Here is a 22,087-nt window from a genome sequence, read left to right as displayed (position 1 = left end):
GAGAGAGAGAGAGAGAGAGAGAGAGAGAGAGAGAGAGAGAGAGAGAGAGAATTTTTAATATTTATTTTTTAGTTATCGGCGGACACAACATCTTTGTTTGTATGTGGTGCTGAGGATCGAACCCGGGCCGCACGCATGCCAGACGAGCACACTACCGCCTGAGCCACATTCCCAGCCCCAATGCCTTTATTTCTTTAGTTTTTTATGTGGTGCTAAGGATCAAACCCATTGCCTCACACATGCCAGGTGAGTGGTCTACCACTGAGCTACAAGCCCCAGCCCAAACAATACCTCTTTGATTCACCAAATGGGTCAAGGTGTTATAGCAACTTTTAAGGCCTATAACCCAAAGAGGATCTTTGCCCAGGCTACTGCTGCAACTGAAGAAGACATTGAGCAGATACTGATGCAATTCTGGAATGATTACAACATCTATGACTGAATCAAGAAAGTTTCTTATTTTGGGGGTGATGTTACCAAAGACTGGCATCTGGAAGAAGACACTCAAGAGACTCATCTGTGATCTCAAAGGATTTTCCAAGAATGGGGAGGTTGTAAAAATCAACAAGGCTGTGGTTGAGATGACATACATCTCCCTCTCTCTCTCTCTCTCTCTCTCTCTCTCTCTATATATATATATATATATATATATATATATATATATATATTAGTTGTCAATGTGCTAGGAGCCACAAATAATATGATGCATGGCACCTTTGGTTGTAAAGCGAAGCCAGCTAGCCACTGAGATGATATGATTATGTTAAGATTTACATTCATATGGAAATTGGACTCCTGCTGTTCAACTTGGCCTGCTACGGGACTCATGTTACGGGACTCCTGGAGAGTTCCCATTGGTTGGGGAATGATAGTAGGAGGGAATTCCGGGGGAGGTGTGGGAGGGGAGAGGGGGGCCGGTTCCGGGGCCGGCCGGTTCCGGTAGACGCGCACGTGGGTGGACCAATTCTGGCTTGCTGGCGCCTACGGAGTATTGGCGGCTTTTTCAAAAATAAAGTTTTGTTCCTGCTTGAGTGGCTCGTGATTCTGTGCCCAGCCAAGACTGCGGCAATTGGTGGCCCGTGCGGGGAACGCCTGAAACTTAGAGGTGAGTAAAATTGCTCGCCCCTGAGGGAAGGCGACAGAATGGGTGAGCATTTCAAAAAACAATGTGTTCTTGTTTTGATTTATTTTGTTTTTATTTCAAGCTCCCTAGCCCTAGAATTTTCTCAGGCGAACTGGGAAAAATGGTTGGCTCAAGGTTTGAAGTTATTCGGCCCTGAGAAAGAGAAAATTGATATAACCATTCTCTGCTCTGTTTTTGTTTCATTCTGCTTCGGCTTTGTTTTATCCTATCTTATTGGGTTACGTTACCTTTATAGTAGATTAGAATCTAGTAAAAAACAAACCGAAAAACTGTTAAGTAAATTGTTAGAGGTCCAAACTATGGTAGAAAAAACGCTAGGTCAAGCAAAAGAGAAGGTCTCTCAAGCTAGTCAGACAGAGGAAAATTTAAAGAAAGAAAGCTTAGAGGAAAAACAGCCATCAGGTGGAGAATTACAACAGGAGGTTGCTACTAACTCCGTTCTATCACCAGAGGGCGTAATTCAACCAACAGCTCCATCTACCGCTGAGCGGCCCTCAACTCCCGTAGTTGATGGACGGAATTCTGAGGCAGGACCCCAAAGATTAGCATGCCCTGTACTTGAGCAGGCAGGAGGGCAACGAATTCACCATGCTTTAGATTTCAAAGCAGTAAAGCAATTAAAGGAGGCTGTAACAACCTATGGGCCGCAAGCTCCCTTCACGGTAAGCATGGTCAAATCTGTTACCAACTTGGACATGACACCAGCAGATTGGGCTAACATGTGTCGATCTGTGCTAAATGGAGGACAATATTTGTTATGGAAGGTTGCCAATGAGGAATTTTGCATGGAGACAGCTAGGCGAAATGCAGAAGCCGGTTACCCTCAAAGAAATATAGATATGCTATTGGGAAAGGGACCTTATGAGGGTCAAAGACAGCAAATTGAATATGACCCTGGCGTATACGCACAAATTGCTGTAGATGCAGTTAGGGCATGGAAAACTTTACAGGGGCATGGAGATTTACAAGGTCAATTATCTAAGGTAATACAAGGAACTAATGAACCTTACGCTGAATTTGTAGATAGACTTATCCAGACAGCCTCTAGATTATTTGGAAATACAGAACAGGTAATGCCATTTATAAAACAACTGGCTTATGACCAAGCAAATCGTTGCTGCAGAGAGGTCATTAGACCATGGAGACATGAAGATTTAAACACATATATTAAATTATGTAGAGACATTAATGAACAAGGGCAAGTCTTAGCAGCAGTACAACAGGCTTTAGATGCCAGGCCAAAAACATGCTATAATTGTAATCAAACAGGACATTTTAAAAGGAGTTGCCCCATAAGAGGAGGGTTTAACAAAGCTGGGTATCAAAGGAATAGAATACCGGGTATTTGCCCACGATGCCATAGAGGGAAACATTGGGCTAATGAATGCCGTTCTCAAACCACCATAGAGGGTATTCCGTTATCAAAAAACGGACAAGGACCAAGTGTTTATCCACGATATCGTGGAGAAAGGTAATAGGCTCCATTGCCAAAAAACGGACTAGAGGGCCCAATGCCCCGGGGCCCAAAACCACAAATATATGGGGCAATGGAGGAACCCAGCAGCACCATCAAGGTAGTGCCCAGGATGCATTATCCATTAAATCCCTCATCAGACAAACTAGAGGGAGTGCAGGGTTGGACATCTGCGCCTCTGCCAGAGCAGTACTAACTCCAGAGATGGGAGTTCAAATCATTCCCACAGGAGTAAAAGGACCTCTTCCCCAGGGAACAGTAGGCTTATTATTGGGACGCAGTTCTTCTACACTAAAAGGACTTATGATAAGTCCTGGGGTAATTGATCCCAATTATGAGGGTGAAATAAAAATTATAGCTAGTTCTCCCAGAGGTATATCAGTAATTTCACCAGGAGATAGAATAGCACAGTTATTAATAATACCCAGCCTGCATGATAAATTTTCCAGTTGTAATGTAGAAAGAGGTTCCAAGGGGTTAGGCTCCACAGGTGTAGATTGGGCTATGCTGTCTTTAAATTTAGATTCTCGCCCAATGCTAAAATTAAATATTCAAGGACATGACTTTAATGGGCTGCTGGACACAGGAGCTGACCTCAGCATCATATCTCGTCAAGAATGGCCAAAACATTGGCCATTACAACAAGCCACTCAAACGCTTCGAGGCCTAGGAGTGGCAACAAATCCCCATAGAAGTGCTATGGTATTAGATTGGAGGGATCCTGAAGGATGTGAAGGAACTATACAGCCCTATGTATTGGATCATCTTCCCGTAAATTTATGGGGACGAGATGTCCTAGATCAATTAGGATTGACATTAACAAATAACATCAATCCTAACGCGCCCACTACTAGGGCTAAACAAGGCTTTAGGAAAGAAAAAAGATTAAGAGAACAAGAACAAGGTATGACAGCACCTATTCAAATAGATCAAGAAATAAATAGACATGGATTGGGTTTTCAGAAAGGGCCACTGAGACAATCAAAATTACTTGGAAATCACAAAGACCAGTGTGTGTTCCTCAGTGGCCCCTGACTAAAGAAAAGATACAAGTAGCCCATGACTTAGTCAGACAACAATTAGTGGAAGGACATATACAACCTTCCGTATCCCCCCATAATACTCCCATTTTTGTCATTAAAAAGAAATCTGGTAAATGGAGATTATTACAAGATTTAAGAGCCATTAATAATGAGATGGTTATTATGGGACCTGCTCAATCAGGGATTCCCCAATTGTCTGCTTTACCAAAAACCTGGCATGTTTTAGCTATAGATATTAAAGATTGTTTCTTTTCAATTCCAATTCATCCCGAGGATAGTCCACATTTTGCATTTACTATCCCTGCACTGAATCATGAAGGTCCTGATCAGAGATATGAATGGAAAGTACTCCCTCAAGGGATGGCTAACAGCCCAACTATGTGTCAAATTTATGTTAATAAAGCAATCCAGCCACTTAGAAATCAAAATCCTGAACTACAAATATTTCACTATATGGATGATGTGTTATTGGCACATAAAGATAAAAACACATTGCTAGAATGTTATGCCACACTTACAAACTTATTGAAAAATTATAATCTAGAGATAGCAATAGATAAAGTACAATTAAATCTTCCAATTAATTATTTAGGAGTTCTATTATCCTCAACCATGGTCCGTCCACCAAAAATTCAAATACGAGTAGATCAACTCAAATCACTTAATGACTTTCAAAAGTTATTGGGAGACATAAATTGGATAAGGCCTTATCTAGGCATACCAACAGGAGAGTTAGGACCTTTATTTGATATTCTAAAAGGTCCATCAGATCCAAATTCACTCCGCATGTTAACGCCTGAAGCAAGAAAAGCATTAAAAATCATTGAAACATATATGGAAAATATGCATTTGGATAGAATTGATATAAGTTTGCCTTTATTATTTATTGTACTACCAACAAAAAATATTCCTACAGGAGTATTTTGGCAAGAAGGTCCATTATTGTGGATACATTTATCTTATTCTCCTAACACTATTCTTACTAGATATCCTGAGGCTGTAGGACAATTAATACTCAAAGGAATAAAAGTAGCAAAGGGAGTGTTTGGGATTTCTCCCAATAAAATTATTACTCCATATACTATGGATCAAATTGATGAGTTAGCTAATGAGTTAAATACTTGGGCAATAATCATGTGTAAAACTAGTGTTTCATTTGATAATCACTTACCATCTAATCCTTTGTTGTCTTTTTGGTCTAAGCATCCTGTAGTTTTTCCAAAAATGACAAGAAAAACCCCTATCATAAATGCTCCAAATATATTCACTGATGGGTCAAACAATGGTACAGCAGCAGTAGTTACTCCTGATCAAACTTTTACATTTTTAGTACCCAAACAATCAGCTCAAAAGGTAGAGCTTAATGCAGTATTACAAGCTTTTATGATGTTTAAAGATTCTGTATTTAATTTATTTTCTGATAGTCAGTATGTAGTTAATGCTATAGTATCCCTTGAAGATGCTGGTAGGATTTCACCTTCTTCTACTGTTTTCTCTTTGTTTTCTGCTATACAAAGTCTAATCTGGGACCAAAAAGATCCATTCTTTATAGGTCATATCAGGGCACATACAGGATTGCCTGGAGCCCTTAGTATGGGCAATGAACTAGCAGATAAATCTACACATGACATACATATTTTCTCCACAATAGAAAAAGCTATAAATTTTCATAAAAGGTTCCATGTCAATGCTAATACTTTACAAAAGCGTTTTAAAATAACTAAAGAACAAGCCAGACATATAATAAAACAATGTCAAAATTGTGTGACATTTTTACCACAAGTTAATCTTGGAGTCAATCCTAGAGGACTGATACCTAACCATATTTGGCAGATGGACGTCACACACTTGCCAGAATTTGGAAAATTAAAATATTTACATGTTACAGTTGATACTTCTTCCGGATTTTTGATGGGCTCCCTTCATGCCGGAGAAAAAACTAAAGATGTTATAGTTCATTGCTTACAAAATTTTGCCACTGTGGGCGTTCCAAAACAGTTAAAAACGGACAATGGTCCTGGTTATACTTCCACCTCTTTTAAACAATTTTGCTCATCATTTGACATTACTCACATAACAGGAATTCCATACAATCCACAAGGACAAGGCATAGTTGAAAGAGCTCATCAAACTATTAAAATGTACTTATTAAAACAAAAGGAGGGAATTGGAAAGGGGTATATATCCCCCAAAGATAAACTTAAAATAACCCTTTTTACTCTAAACTTTTTAAATTTGGATTCATCAGGACTTAGTGCTGTGGAAAGACATTTGTATCCAAAAAATGTACATAAGCCTAAGGTACTTTGGAAAGATATTCTAACAGGACAATGGAAAGGCCCAGATCCAGTGATAGTCTGGAATCGGGGCTCTGTCTGTGTTTTTCCACAGGAGGAACAGCAACCAATTTGGATTCCAGAGAGATTAACTAAAACAATTTCTACAGAAAAAGAAGATGATTTGACTCAAATCCATAACAGCTGATATCCAGAGCTCCAGCTTGGCTATTCTTACATCTGTGACAGTGATTAACCAAGGTGTTTTTTTCAATATCTATTTTATTATTGCATTTTTCCCACATCATAAAGTTCTATTTTATTTTTGAGCTCATACAAACCTAGGTTAATGTTTTTCTGATCAGTTTTATTTTTTGACTGTGTTTTATTTTTTGACTGTGGAGTTTTTAAACATTGCAATGGAGATTTCACCTAGGTATAGCTACAAGGCCTTTATTTACTATTGTCTTATGTGTTGTATGTTGTGTGCACACTTCTGTTTTGTGTTGTATGTCTGTATGTGTATATGTCCATATTTCTTATATGAGGAGAGCTCATGAAAAAATGGATCCGAATTTTTTCTCTTTATTCACGTGATTTATATGGTTTAATTTAAATTAGGTGAACAGCTGTTAATGATTGTTTTTAAAGATGGTTAACAGATCTGTTTGTTTACTAATTTAAATTAGGTAAACAGCTGTTAAGGATTGTTTTTAAAGGAGTTTAACAGATCTGTTTGTTTACTTTCACCTTTCCTTTTCATTATATTTAATAATTCTGTTCAGGATAATGTCTCTTTAGCATCATTGCCAGAATTTTCATCTCCATCCCAATTCCGGTGAAGACTAAGATAAAACCAAACTACAGCTTCTATGATAGCTATCACAGTAAACTGTATAAACTGATACATCAATGAATATAACTCAACAAGTAATGCTCAATCAAGGACTTGATTTACTTTGGGAGGAAATGGACATATTGATAGACTCCTCCGATTTGAACTGCCTGCAGAACTTGCCTGGACTATATATCAGTTACATGCATTATGAAATATCATCTGGTGCAGTGAATTGTGATACTGCTGGCATATCTTTGCTGATGGTGTCACCAGTGATGCAATTTCCTTGCCAGCTCACCCCATGTTAATTGTGGTAATGCTGGCATATCTTTGCTGATGGTGTCACCAGTGACGCAATTTTTCCAAAGGAGCCATCAATTGGCTTGGTGTCGTGGCATTTCTGTATCCTCCTCCCTTCTACTAGTGATGGTCTAAATTTGGGGGCCAACAGAGGTGAGGCAAAGAACCTCACCACCCCACTGGCGCCAAGGCTAAATTTGGGGGCCAACAGAGGTGAGGCAAGAACCTCACCCCCCCACTGGTGCATAGGCCTATCCACAAGCATGGCTGAATGCTGGACCGGTAGTCAGTGACGGGTTGATCTGATTGCAGTGAATTCAACCTAAGACAGGAAGCTGACGCCTAAAGGTCAGTTCTCCCATGACGGGTAAGAACCATATGTTGAATTGGACAACCTACCAGGCACGGTCCCTAGTCACATTGCCTGTTGCTTAATTAAACAGAAGGGGGCAGATGCTAGGAGCCACAAACAAATAATATGATGCATGGCACCTTTGGTTGTAAAGCGAAGCCAGCTAGCCACTGAGATGATATGATTATGTTAAGATTTACATTCATATGGAAATTGGACTCCTGCTGTTCACCTTGGCCTGCTACGGGACTCATGTTACGGGACTCCTGGAGAGTTCCCATTGGTTGGGGAAGGATAGTAGGAGGGAATTCCGGGGGAGGTGTGGGAGGGGAGAGGGGGGCCGGTTCCGGGGCCGGCCGGTTCCGGTAGACGCGCACGTGGGTGGACCAATTCTGGCTTGCTGGCGCCTACGGAGTATTGGCGGCTTTTTCAAAAATAAAGTTTTGTTCCTGCTTGAGTGGCTCGTGATTCTGTGCCCAGCCAAGACTGCGGCATCAATGGACCTTTATTTAGTTATTTATTTATATGAGAATTGAACCCAGTGCCTCAAACATGCTAGGCAAGTGGCTCTACCACTGAGCCACAACTCCAGCCCTGATGACAAACAACTTTAACCTAGGTGTGAATGAAAATGAAGATGACATTGAGGATCTCCTAGAGTTTGTTTTTTTTTTTTAACCAGAGATTGAACCCAGGGGGGTGCTTAGCTGAGCAACATCTCCAGATAGATAGATATATATATACACACACACATATATTAGAGACAGGGTCTTGTTAAGTTGCTTAGATCCTGGCTAAATTAGTGAGGCTGACATATGAACTCGTAATCCTCCTGCCTCAGCCTCCAGAGCTGCTGGGATTACTGGCGCGCACCACTGTGCCAGTGTAGAGGTGGTTTTTGAGGAATTGATTAAGGAGGCATTTTTGCAACTGCACACTTAGCATAGCTGATGAAGAGTCAAGGGAAAAGAAAACTGTAGGAGATGATAAAGACCAAGAACCTGGGCTGGAGATGTAGCTCAGTGGAAGAACACTTGCCTAGCATGTGTGAGACCCTGGGTTTGATTCCCAGTCACTGCAAAAAACAAATGCCCAACAACAAAATAACTACTTAAGAAGACCCCTATCAAGAGTATTCACAGTAAAGGACTTAGTTGAGGTATTTTAAATCTTCCTTCCTTCCTTCCTTCCTTCCTTCCTTCCTTCCTTCCTTCCTTCCTGTGGTGCTTAGGCATTAAACCCAAGACCTGGAGTGGACTAGGCAAATGGTCTGCCACTGATCTATACTCCCATCTCCCTTGTGGAAGCTTTTTGCAGACTTCATCAGGCTCCTTAAAAAGTTTAAAAACATGACTGGGCACGGTGGTGCTTACCTGTAATCCTAGTGATTTGGGAGGCGAGGCAAGAGGATCAAAGGTTCAAAGCCAGCCTCAGCAACTTAGTGAGATCTTGTCTCAAAATAAAAAGGGCTGGGGATGTCACTCAATGGAAGAGTGCCCCTGGGTTCCATCTCCAGTATGGGGTCATGGCCAGGGGATGAGAAATGTTCATGGTATTATATGTTTATATCAAATTTATGATGAAGGAAAGAAGCAACCATCTGGACATATTTATGAAGAGCAATACCTCTTCAAGAAGAGCCTTAGGTCCTTCTGGAGATATTCCAGAATCATAGTAGATGACAATTCTATGCAAGTTATTGCCCCTGAATACTTCCACTGGAAGTATTCAGGAGATTGAAGGCAGGAATATTAATTATTCTCACTCTGAATAGGCCTAGGCTAATGAATACGTTAGTGTCCTGATTTTTAATGGAAAAATTTAAAAAGTAAAGAAATGAAAAATTGAAAAAAATTATAGAATAAGGACATAAAGAAAACTTTTTATACAACTGCCTCATATGTATATCTGTTTGGTTCTGGGAATTGAAGTGAGGGGCACTTAACACTGAGCCACATCCCCACCACCCCGCTTTTTTTTAACCTTTATTTATTTTTATGTGGTACTGAGGATTGAACCCAGAGCCTCACCTGTGCAAGGCAAGCTCTCTGAGCCACATCCCCAACTCCTTTTATTTTATTTAAAAAGACAGGGTCTTGCTAAATTGCTTAGGACCTCACTAAGTTGCTGAGGCTGGCTTTGACCTTTTAATCCTTTTGCCTCCCAAACCATTGGGATTACAGGTATGTGCCACCACACCTGGCTATGTATTTGTTTTAAATGAAGTGTTATTGCTAAAGAGTCAAAAAAGTTAAAGAAAAATTAAAAGTATGTAAAGTTTTAAAAAGCTAAGATTAATTTACTATTGAATAAAGAAAATGTTTTTAATAAATTTAGTGTAGACTGCCAGGCGATCACTCAGTCAGTGACTCACCCACAACCCACAACTTCCAGGCCTCCATACTCCACTGATGATAAATACCCTGTATAAGTGTACCACTTTTTATCTTTTATGCAGAATTTTTCTGTTTAGACACACAAGTACTTAACACTTACCTACAGCCTTCAGTACAGTAACATGCTATACAGGTTTGTGGCCTAGAAGTGATAAGTTAATAACCTAGGTGTGTAGTAGGCTAATCCATTTGTTTGTATGAGTACAGGTACCCTATGATGTTCACACAGTGGCAAAATCACTCAAAGATAAATTTCTCAGAATGTCCTCAACATTAAGCAATGCATGACTGAATTTAGCAACTAATGTGGTTAACTGACTTGTTGAGTAAGGACTATTATGATAGGAAGGGCCAAGTGGATTCCCCTCTCTATGAGGACAGCAAACCAAAAGTAAACTGCATACTAATGTGTTATGGGTTGAATTGTGTCCCCTACCCAAAATTCATATGTTGAAGCTCCAACATATGAAGCACCTTCAATAGGCCTTAAAGGAGATAGTCAAGGTTAAATGAGATAATAAGCATGGGACCCTAATTCAATAGGCCTGATACTTTTATAAGAAGAGGAAGAAACATATGGAGTGTGTGTATAGAAGACAAGGCCATGTGAGGACACAGTGAGAAGTGTGCAAGTCAGATACCTCTTCAGAAACCAAACCTGCTGGCACCTTGACCTTGGACTTCTGGTCTCCAAAACTGAGAAGCTGACTCATACATTAGGGAAGTTGCAGATAGTAGTGTCAGATCAGAGATGAAATATCCAGGTACAGTGGTGCATGCGTGTTATCCCAGCTGCTCAAGAGGCTGAGCAAGAGGAGTGCAATTTTAAAGTCAGCTTTAGCAAATTAGCGAGACCCTGTCTCAAAATAAAAAAAATATTGGAATTGTAGCTCAGTGATAAAACATCTTTAGGTTCCCTGCATGGATGGTCTGTAGACAAGGCAACTGGATTATGGAGAATGACTATGAATTATCATAAATTTAATCAGATAATGCCTCCAATTACGGCTGCTGTTTCAGGTGCAGTAGTTCTCCTGGCATCTGAATTCAGCTATTGACCTGCCAATTGATGTTTTCCTCTGTATAATTTGTAAGAAACTCAAGAAGTTTGCTTTTACCTAGCAGGGCCTGAAGTACACCTTCACAGTGTATCAAAACTATATAAAGTCTTCTGTTCCCTGTCATAAAGTAGGAGAGAGAGAGAGAGAACACACTGGGGGTCAAACCCAGTAACACAGACTAGTCAATCTTTGTACATGTTAGACAAGTGCTCTAACACTGAGCTACACTCCCAGCCTCTAGTCCACAGAGATCTTGATCATTTTGGTCTTGTATATAATATCACTCCATCGAGGACATTTTGCTGCTTGGGTATGACAAACTGGAATTAGCAATGACTTAAAGACACTTGAGTAAAACATGAGAAATAAAGAGTTGGAAAACAAACACCATAAAAATTCATAGGGCTATGACTTCAGAGTAGTGTCTGGTGGTCCAACATGCTAAAAGCCCAGCTATAGTACAAGCTGCTCTTCACTTGGACCTTACAAATCAGGAGATTCAATGACATTCAGGCTTTGTCAAATAGAGATGTTACATGGAGTCACCAATAGGTGAATCACAACACAGACCTCTAGGACCTTGAAGTAAATCCACACCATTTTCTCCAAATTACCATTCTCTTTGTGCTTCTGGGCCCTGGTACAGGCTAAAGGCCTAATCACAGGATATCAAGTAGCCATAAGACCTGAGTGTCCAATCAGGAGTTAGCTGATATATCTCGTCCACTAAGCCATGAGTGAGGTTGGGCATCCACAGCAGTCATCTCTCTTCAGTTGAAAATGGTATATAGGAAATAAGCCTCAGGCACATCTGGAAGAGGGAGGCATGAGTTAGTGGAATGAACAGGTAATTTTCCTTTGACCCCACCTCCCACTGTACTGCCTCCTCCTGGGGAGTTCCTTATGACTACAGCCTGGTTTATAGATGGCTCTGCACCATATGTGGCTGACACATCACAGCTCCACTCAGGGGAGGCCCTGAAGGACAGTGGTGAACTCCCATTGAAGATCCACATCCTTCAGAAAAGAAGATTTGGATCCCCCTGCTAGGTACAGAACTCTAAAACAGCTGAGATCCCAGCAGAAGGCAAAGGAAATATAAAAAGAAGATTAGAAAAATAAAGCTATAAATATCAACCATGGCCTTGTGACCAATTTCAGAAATAAGAACTGTTAAACCAATGCATATTTTCTTCCATTTGTTATGTGGTATATATGATTATAACTTATAAATACTATAATAATAAGTATAATTATAATTTATAATTACATATATAAATAAAGTATCTATATACTTTTTCTTCTTTTCCTTCTTATTTTATACAAATTTTCTTCAAATTCTATGATACAACTTAGTTTTTAGGTAACATAATTTTCAGGAAGAAACGTAACTGGTTTTGAGGAATTATTTACAGAGCCCAGATATAGATACAGTGATTATTAGGATTTTGCATTTCTTTGTTTTGGGGAGTGGGTGAGAACATATTTGTACAAAATATAATTGCAGCTTGTCAAGTAGAAAAATAGAGTTGTCTTGTTGTATGGAAGTTTAAAACTAGAGAAAAGTGCATATGGATACTGAGTAGCCACAGAGGCGGACTGTGCCTGATATTAAATTATTGTCTGTCTGCTCCAAACCAGCCTGTCTATACTTGGCTTTGAAAGCCTGGAGCTATGGGGCTGGGGATGTGGCTCAAGCGGTAGCGTGCTTGCCTACCATGCATGCGGCCCGGGTTCGATCCTCAGCACCACATACAAAGATGTTGTGTCTGCCGAAAACTAAAAAATAAATAATAAATAATTATCTCTCTCCTCTCTCACTCTCTCTTTAAAAAAAAAAAAGCCTGGAGCTGGGACTCTGCAAACCACATTTCTCCTTTACCAACTGATCTGTGTTTGGTTTTGCCAGTTGGGAGCACTAGGGAAAGACTACACAGCTCTCCCTTTCAACAAATATTTTGCTATAGCATCCCCGAACTCTTCAGCCATCCAGCCTGTTAGATTTGTTTCCATGTAGCCCACTGCCTAATCATTAATGCTGTGATATCTATTTTTGCTTTTATTATACCAGCATTCCATTCCTGGTACCAAATTTTGTACTCATAAGGGTCAGCTAGCTGGGTAGGGTAATCCCAGCAACTCAGGAGTCTGAGGCAGGAGAATCACAAGTTTGACATCAATGTGAGCAACTTGGTAAGACTGTCTCAAAAAAATAAATAAATAAAAACTAATAAGGGCTAGTGGTATAGCTGTGGTAAAGCACCCCTGGGTTCAATCCTAGTACCACAAAAACGGGGGTTAGCTAATTGTTACAGCAAACAGCTTCCCAAATTCAGTGGCTTATACAACAAAAGTCTATTTTTTGCTTACCTCAGAGTTCAATAGTCATGTAGGGAGAGCTCTGCTCTCCACAATTATGCAGAACCCAGGTTCTTTTCATCTTGTGGTTCCACCCTCTTCTAGGTTCTTGGAATCTTTCCCATTCTACTAGCAGAAGAGAAGGAAGGCAAGAATCAGCTCACGGAAGTTTTATGGGCCAGGCTGGGAGTAGAACCTACCACCTCCAGAATTCTGTCACATGGCCACACCTATTAGTGACAGTGGCTGGGAACTGTGGGTATTGATGAGAAGTAGTATTTTTTAACTATAACAAATGGGTCACTGGTAACATTCAAGGTAGAAATTTTTGAGGAGTGATGTAGACAGAGACCATATTATAAAAAGTTCAGAAATGACAAAAAAAGTGGCAGCTATTTTTTTCTTTTCCCTTTTTCTTTCTTTCTTTTCTTTTCTTTCTTTTTTTTTTTTTTTTTTTTTTTTTTTTTTTTTTTTTTTTTTGTCCTGGGGATTAAACTCAGTGCAGTGCCTTGTGCATTCTAGACAAGGAGTCTACCACTGAATTATACCCCGAGACCCACATCCTTAAGTTGAGAGGAAAGAACGGATAAAACCAAACATATTGAGATAGGAGGGAAACTAAAAATCAAGTAGGATAGCTTTGGCTTCTATAATGTGACAAGGAACAAGAAAAGCTTTAGGGTTGTAAGAGGACCCAGTTGAGGTGGGACGATGGGAAACTGCTGTACTACAACAAGTTAGTTTTGTGACTGTTTAAGAGCCAAAGAGTGGAAGGAGAGGAAACTTACACAAACTTACACTTCAAGGTGGGAGTCATCAAATCCAGAGCCTTTGGCACCAAGGACGTGGCAGGGCAGCCTTTGGCATATGTACCGGTTAGTAATCCTTGAGGTCACTGTTGGCTTCCTACCTGTCCCCATGTGTATTCTGCCTTCCTTTCTTAGTCTCTCTTAGTCCCCAGCTGCTCGCTCTCTCCCTCTCTCTCTTTAACTGTTGATAGACCTTTATTTTATTTATTTATATGCAGTGCTGAGAATCAAACCCAATGCCTTACACATGCCAGGCAAGTGCGCTACAGCTGAACCCCAGCCCCAGACCCCCCAGCTCTCTCTTTTCTTATTTTTTCCCCTAGGTTTTAGAGTAACTCCAGTATGATGGACAGATCCTAAGGTGACCCCCAATGATTTCTGCCTCCTGATATTCACTTCTTTGTGTAAACTTCTCCTCTTGAGTGTAAGTGGAACCTGTGAACCTGTGACTTCCTTCTAACCATAGAATAGGGAAGGCAATAGCATGTTATTCCTGTCATAATAAGTTATATAAGGTCTGTCAAGGCTAGGGGTGTAGCTCAATGATACAGAGCTTGCCTAGTACATGAAGCCCTGGGTTTGATCCACAGTACTGCAAAACAAAACAAAACTAAACCCTATTTTAGCAAACTGGAGTTAGAGATTGTACTTGTTGGCTTAATGAGGTAACTGGCCATATTGAAGAAGCTAGCAAAATAAATTGGTATTCTCCAGGAACTGCAGGTGGAACTGGAGGGAAGAAGCCTCCTGCTGACAGCCAGCAAAAAGCCCAGGCCCTCAGTTATACAGTGACAAAAAGTAAATTCTGCCAACAACCTGAAAGGACTTGTAAGTAGGTTCTTCCCCATTTGAGTTTCTAGATGAGACAGCCGCCTGGATGACTTTTATTTTTTATTTATTTTTTTGTGGTACTGGGGATTGAACCCAGGGCCTCACACAAGATAGGTAAACACTTTACCATGAGCTACATCCCCAACCTTCTTATTTTTTGACACAGCAACTCGCTAAATTGTCCAGCCTGGCCTGGTACTTGTAATCCTGCCTCAGCGTCCTGAGTAGCTCGGATTAGAGCCAGCCCACCCTACTGGGGTGGGTCCACCTGGATTGGAACCCTGTGAGACTCCAAACAAAGGATTTAGCTCAACTGTTTCTGGGTTCCTGACCTGGGATCCATGAGAAATAGGTGTGTTTTTTAAGTTTGTGGTAATTTGTTCCGTAGCAATAGAACACGAATATATCCAGAATTCCTGAAAAAAACACGGAGGCCCTCAGGCATGACCCCTGCATATACCTAGGTTATACCTAGGAACCCCTGGTCTGGGCCCAGGACAGCTGGGTGAGGGAGACCAGAAGGTGGGCCCTTTGGGCATTTGAACTTTGGATGTGTCCACGATTCCCAAAGATGCCTGCCTCCAGAATGCCTTCCAGTCAGTCCTCAGGGATGTGCGAAGCCTGGCCCGGGAATTATAAATTGGGCCACCACCTGAATCTCGGCTCTTGGCACAGTGTCTGGCACACAGTGGGCTCCTAACAAACGGTTTGCTTGCAAAAGAGAAAGCGCCCTTGAGAGCGCATCTGCTGATGGCTCCTGGTGTAGAACTGCGGGGGGGGGGGGGGGGCGCAGGGACTCGCTGGGGTCCTGCTGTGGGCCGGGACCGCAGCGGCCGCGCCATCCCGGGCCCCGGCGGAGGGGGCGCTGCGGCGGGAGGCCGCGGCGGCAGCGGCGGCGGCGGGCCGGGGGCGGGGCGGCGGCGGGGCCGCCCCCAGCGAGCCAGCGAGAGAGCGAGCGCCGCGCGCGCGCGCGCGCGCGCGCGCGCCGCCACACCACCTCCGCTTCTCGTCCCGGTCCCGGAGCGGTCCGGCCGGCCCGCGGGGCACGGAGCCGAGGCCCGCGGCCGGCCGCATGAAGGACTGCGAGTACCAGCAGATCAGCCCCGGGGCTGCCCCGCCGCCCGCCTCCCCCGGGGCGCGCCGCCCCGGCCCCGCCGCGCCCCCCGCCCCGGGACCCGGGCCCGCGCCCGCCGCGCCGCGCTGGAGCGGCAGCGGCAGCGGCAGCGGCAGCGGGAGCTTGGGCCGCCGCCCGCGGCGCAAGTGGGAGGTGTTCCCGGGCCGCAACCGCTTCTACTGCGGCGGCCGCCTCATGCTGGCGGGTCACGGCGGCGTCTTTGCGCTCACGCTGCTGCTCATCCTCAGCACCACGGTCCTCTTCTTCGTCTTCGAGTGAGTTCGCGGCGCTCGCCGCGCGCCCATCGCCGGCTGCGCGCCCCTTGCTCCCCTTGCCTGGGCACCCACCTGCACGGCTCCTCCAGGCACTCGCCCTCTCAGCCCTGAGGCTGCCCGCAGCCGCCTGCTCCTCTCCGGTCTGTCCTGAGGCCTCCCCTGGCTCCCGACTCATCTCCTGTTTGCCCCCCCCCCCCTCCACCCTTGCCAGCCACTCTGTCCTTTGCTGCTCTGCTTTGGTTCCCTGCCTTTGCTGGCCTCTGAAGGAACACCACCCTCCAGTGTCCCTTCACCCCGCCTCCAGTCTCCCAGAACCAGCCCCCCAGGCCTCCTCGGTCATCCCTGGACCATCTTTTGCACATCCCACACTCTTTCTGACCCCTCAAGGCATCTTTTCTTTCTGAGCCTTCCAGACAACTTCTAAATTTCTATGTCCTTTGGCTGTGTACATACCATCCTGAATTTCCTAGCATCTTCTTGCTCCCTCCAGGTCATCCCAGGGTCTCCTTTCAGACCCCTCCCGTTTTTGCTTTCCCTGTCATGCTCACTGAGGATCCCAAGGCATCCTCCCACAAACATCTTGGGGCCTCCGGCTGCCTCTTCCTTCTTCCCTTAGCTTCCTCAGAGCTTCCTGTCCTTCCCTTAGTCCCCTGATTCCCCCAGATGTCTTCCAGGTCCCTGCCCCCATTCTTGACCTCATGGCTTTTTCCCCCTTCTTACCATTCTGGAGCATTCCTCTGGCCTGTTCCACATCAGGAACAGCTATGTGCCTTATTATTTCTTAAAGAAAGGATCCAGAGTGCTTTGGTGTGACAGGTCCTTTTTGCCCCATGGGTTTTTTACTCCTTTGTCTCCCCAGTGACCCTGGATTGTCCCACACAGGATATCTGTTTTGTGGATGAAGGAGTGGGTACTTATAACCTTACGAGGACCACATTGGTGATCAGAAGTTTCCACCCCACCTCTCTAGCTGGAGCCACCTGCCACATAATTCCTTGCACAGAATCCCAGGCATCCACACCCACCCCATGAGCCCCACCTTCCCCTCCTGGCTCTCATCTCTTGTGGTCCTCTTGTGGTGTGGTTGAGAACTCTGTCTCTGGGGCCAACAGCTTCACCTCACACTAATTTGTGACCTCAGGGCAGTAACTTCAATTTTCAGACCTCCTGCTTCCTCATCTGTAAAATAGGGTCTTTAATAGTACCCATTCCCCAGGTGATCATGAGATTGGCCTGCGGGCTTTTAGCCCAGTAACACTAACCTGATGTTGGCTGCTGTTAGTACTTGTTGTCTTCACCAGAAAAACACTTCACAAGGGCATGTGGCCATAGCGAGGCTGTCACAAAGACACCAGCTCCCAGGTCCCTTTCCAGTTGCTAGATCATGTAACTGCAACCTCAGATTGCCCCTTGAAGCAAGGGGAAGACTTCCTATAAATCGGCTTCTTCTTTTTATCCACTAAACACTCTGCTCTTTCTTTGTCTTTGTGGGAAAAAAAGTTCAGGAATGATTTAGAAATAGAAGCTCTGGATTCCCAGCCCACAGGGTAGCCCCTGGGCTGAATGTGAGACCTGGTTTTCTAGACCAGACCTGTGGATGCTATGAAAGTGTCTCCTCCAGGAGCCCCAGGCTGTGCTCAGTCTCTTGCCCAGGCAGGAGGAAGCAGTGCTTGCAGCTGTTGGCCCTGTGACCTACAGTGTGAGATTCAGTCAGTTCAGAAGCAGGACGGTTGCTGGCTGAGTGAGTAGCTTTGCTGGTAACTTATTTGTCCCCTGCTAGGGAGAAAGCAAGGACTTCCAGGCTCAGAGAACACTTGTGAATCATCTTGGCTTTTGTCTCTGCTTGTCCTTGTCCTCACTTGAAGTGGTAGATTTGGCAGCAGGGTTTGGTGAGGTCCCTGAGCTCACCTGGGTCTGGACCAGAGTGAAATCTCAGTAAGAAGCTGGAGTGGCGGAAGTGCCTTTAGTGAGGCAGGGAGCATGGAGATGCTCAGACATCCCCATTGCTCTGGGAAAAGATACAGGTGGCCATCTGGGGCCTTTTCTGCAGTGAATGGTTTTGCTTCCTTGTTTGGTTTGGTGGATTGTTGCGCAGGCCTCCTGGCTTCTGCCTACTTCCCACCCCCACCCCCACTGCAGCAGGAGTGTCCCTTTGATTCCAAGTCAGATCTCAGTCCTCCTGGTTCTCTGGGTAGGAGCCAGAGCTCTGGTCCCTGCTTCCCTTCTGTCTGCTTCTGCCCCATTGCCCTGGTGTGCATTCCCATCCAGGCAGGTTGGCCTGCTTGCACACTCCTACCTCGGGGCCTTCGCACCGCTAGGAGTGTCCTTCCTTCAGGTAGCCTCATGCCTCACTCTTCCCTTTCCACACCCTTCCCTGACATCCATGCTGCATGCATACTTGTTTGGTAGTTTCTTGCCTCCTTTGTACATGAGAGCAGGGTATTGTTCTCACTGTTGTATCCTTAGTCCATAGAACCAGTGCCTGAATATTGCAGATACTAAATACAGCAACTACTGGTTGAAAGAATGAATGAGCAAATCATTTTTTGGGAGCCCAGAGACTTTGGCCGGCTAAGTGAACTTAAATCTAGCTGTGGGCCCAGGAGTTCCCCTCTGGAAAATCAAGAGACTAGGACTTAGTGTTTCTTGAAGGTTCTACAAATCTCAGAGTTCAAGTCTTCTCCGTTCTCCAGAGAAGTCTGGTTGTGCATGAACTGGACGAGTTGCCATGTGGGTGACCCTGAGCGCCCTGCTGGTTCTTTTTGAGAATCAGATCTGGGAGCACTGAGATTTGTGGAGTAGAGCGTGGGCCCCTAGGAGTTGTCCTTGGCAGTCTCTGCTCCTCAGGGGAAAGGCCTCTGTGGAAGCCACAGCACCTGATGCTAGAGGCTTCAGAAGCAGTGTGTAGATGCCCACAGGTTTGCTCCCTGCCTCTGTGCTGGCTCCAGGCCTCTTGGCTGTTCTCGGGCCTCCAGCCTCCAGTCATTTCCAAATAGCTGCTTCCCACTCCATTAGTCCACTCTGTCTCTAGGAGGGAAAGCAGCATATGACAGTGATTCATATAGTATGGACCTCAAAGTCAGATCTGGCTTGAGTCCCCCCTCACCTCAGACAAGTTACCTAAGTTCTCTGAGCTTTAGTTTCTTCATCTATAAATTAAGAAGCATAATTTCAGAGGGTCTCTGTAAAGATGTTTGTTTGTTTGGTACTAGGGATTGAACCTTAAGGGTACTCTGAACTACATCCCCAACTCTTTATTTTTTTATATTAAGACAACATCTTGCTAAATTTCTGAGACTGGCTTTGAACTTATGATCCCCCTGCCTCAGCCTCCTGGGTCATTGGGATTACAGACATGTGCCACTGTACCTAGCTCTACTATAAAGATTTATGGCACATAGTAATTGTTAGTACTTAAGATATTATTAATAATAATTTATGAATTAGGGCTGTAAATGGCGCATAAAATGCCTTCGAAGAAGACAGCTATTTCTGACCTCTTGCCGGAGGGGAACACTATTCATTCATTTTTGGAAGATATATACTGAGCACCTTCTTGGTACCAGGTGCTGGCAGGGTGCTAGGGTTAGGTGAACAGGGGATCACAGTCTGTCTCCTCATAGGGGCTTGTGTCCCAGCAGGGAACAGGCAGTCAACACATCAGCAGACAATTAATATTTTTAATTTTATGCAAGAAATAAGAGTATTGGGAAGGGCTGCTTTATACAAAATTTGTCATGGATGGTCCTTCTGAGGAAGGAAGAGCATTCCAGAAAAAGGAACAGCAAATGCAAAGGCTCTGATGTAGGAAAGAGCCAGGTTTGTTTTAGGGGCTATCCTGAAGCAATTGTAACAGGATTCATGGGGGCAAGGAGAATTTCATGGAATGAGGCTGGAGAAACCTTCAGTAGGAACCTTCCTGAATTCAGTAGGGTCTGGACCATGCTTGGCCTATGAGGCTGTGGTAGGGAATTTGGATTATATTCAAAATGTAACAACATGGTATAATTCCAGCAACTCAGGAGGCTGAGGCAGGAGGATCACAGGTCAGCCTCAGCAACTTAGCAAGACCCCGTTTCAAACTAAAAAATAAAAAGGACAGAAATGTGGCTCAGTAATAAAGCACTCCTGGGTTTAATCCCAATACTACCAAAAAAAAAAAAAAAAAAAAGGATGGAAGATGGGTCTGAGAGAGGGATGGGGGCCTGTGATAGGCTGCCCACCTGCCTGGTAGAGGAGGACACATGTTCATCCGGCAGCCTCACAGAGCCTGAGCTTTCTTTTGGCTGTTCTCTGAGCCACCTAGGGTTAGGGGTCCTGGCACATTCCTATGGAGTTATCATGCCTTAGGTGACCGTGGCCATGACTGACTGTGCTGTTGCCCCCAACCCTCTACTCATTCTGGTTTTAGCTTCAGTGTCTCTCCTTCAGGGGGCCTCATGGGCTAGGGACTCTTGTCATATTTATGGCCATTATTCCTGCTGTTTATTAAAAGTGTTGCCTGGCTCAAAGAAGAATATTTGGGGAGTGAGTGATGAGGTGAATGAATAAACAAACATGGCCATGGGTGGTTTATCACGATAGTTCACTTAATTCTTAGTACTGCCTGGAGCCCTGTGTTTCAGAGGATCCTGAGGCTGCAGCTAAGCACTGGGGTTAAGAGTGCTGGGATATGAGCTTGGTACAGTGGCACAACTGTAGACTCAGCAGCTACAATGGGGGCATCACTTGAGCCTAGCAAGGAGTTCAAGGCCAGCCTGGGCAATGCAGTGAGACCCTCTCTCAGTGCGGGGGGCGGGGATGGCACTGGGATCTGTTGATCACTTTGCCATGAGCTCATCGGGGAAGTACAAGGCTAGATAAGTGATGCTTATTATGGGCACTTATATGGGAGTGGCTGCACTCACCCAGAAGCTGTGCCTCAGCCTCAGCTTTCTTCAAAAATGTGATACCTAGTGCCCCAGCGAGTCCTTGGGGTGTCTGCTGATCTCTTTCTCCATCTCTCTTTCTAGCTGCCCCTACCTGGCTCGCAAACTGACCCTGGCCATCCCCATCATCGCTGCCATCCTCTTCTTCTTCGTCATGAGCTGCCTCCTGCAAACAAGTTTCACCGACCCTGGGATCCTGCCCCGGGCTACTGTCTGTGAAGCAGCTGCCCTGGAGAAACAGATTGGTGAGGCTCATTTATACTCCCAGCTGAAGCTGTGTCTTTCCCAGCTCCAAGTTCCTGGACTTGGGAGGAGGCCCAATTTTTATCTTCTAACACTTTGCTAGGAACTGGGTTACAGTAGTGAGCAAGGCAGGCCGGAGTGGACGCTGGAGTGGTGGGAGCCAGATGATAAACAAGCAAGAAATGCTAGCCAGGGCTGGGGATGTGGCTCAGTGGCAGAGCACTCGCCTGGCATGTGTGAGGCCCTGCATTCCATCCCCAGTTCCAGACCAAAAAAAAAAAAGAGAGAGAGAAGAAAGAAATACTAGCTAAGCTGGGTGTGGTAGTACACATCTGTAATGCCAGTGACTTGAGAGGCTGAAGCAGGAGGATCACATTCAAGGTCAGCCTCAGCAATTTAGCAAGGCCCTTAGCAAAATGCCATCTCAAAAATAAAAAATAAAAAGGGCTGGGGACATGGCTCAGTAGTTAATTTCTCCTGGGTTCAACTCCCAGTACCAAAAACAAATAAACAAACAATAACAAAAGAACTAGTCAAGAAAAGACCGTATTGGCAGTCAGCATGGCACTGAGTGCTAACTCAGGGTCAGGCACTATTTTAAACTTTTCATAGGCATGATCTTCTGAACCCATTAATCCTATGAAA

The 22,087-nt window shown here is 44.3% G+C and overlaps 1 protein-coding gene and 1 long non-coding RNA gene across 6 annotated transcripts in view; one reads left to right on the top strand and one right to left on the bottom strand.

Moving 5' to 3' along the window:
• Positions 1–10,642: 10,642 nt before the first annotated feature.
• LOC308656704 lies at positions 10,643–17,140 on the bottom strand. Of its 3 annotated transcripts, none has more exons than XR_014023774.1 (3): positions 16,992–17,140; positions 13,255–13,371; positions 10,643–11,695 (listed from the first exon to the last, which is right to left on the bottom strand). It is a non-coding gene; the product is annotated as an uncharacterized lncRNA (long non-coding RNA). The 3 variants fall into 3 exon arrangements; XR_014023775.1 differs by lacking the exon at positions 16,992–17,140 and adding an exon at positions 16,344–16,602; XR_014023776.1 differs by lacking the exon at positions 16,992–17,140 and adding an exon at positions 16,344–16,602 and having other exon boundaries at positions 13,255–13,368.
• Positions 15,863–22,087, top strand: part of ZDHHC18 (zDHHC palmitoyltransferase 18) — a 27,574-nt gene continuing 21,349 nt past the window's right edge. For 2 of the 3 annotated variants that reach the window (XM_081308044.1, XM_081308045.1), the window contains exons 1-2: positions 15,863–16,271; positions 21,284–21,444. In XM_081308044.1, coding sequence (XP_081164170.1) covers positions 15,955–16,271; positions 21,284–21,444 — 478 coding nt within the window. In that variant the 5' untranslated portion in view covers positions 15,863–15,954. The remainder of the gene's footprint in view (positions 16,272–21,283; positions 21,445–22,087) is intronic. The other variant, XM_081308043.1, reaches the window with a different exon arrangement.

Source organism: Spermophilus citellus (assembly GCF_964194105.1).
Source record: "Spermophilus citellus genome assembly, chromosome: 9".
Taxonomy (NCBI): domain Eukaryota; kingdom Metazoa; phylum Chordata; class Mammalia; order Rodentia; family Sciuridae; genus Spermophilus; species Spermophilus citellus.
The sequence above is the reverse complement of the archived record's forward strand: the minus strand, read 5'-3'. Positions and strand labels throughout refer to the sequence as shown.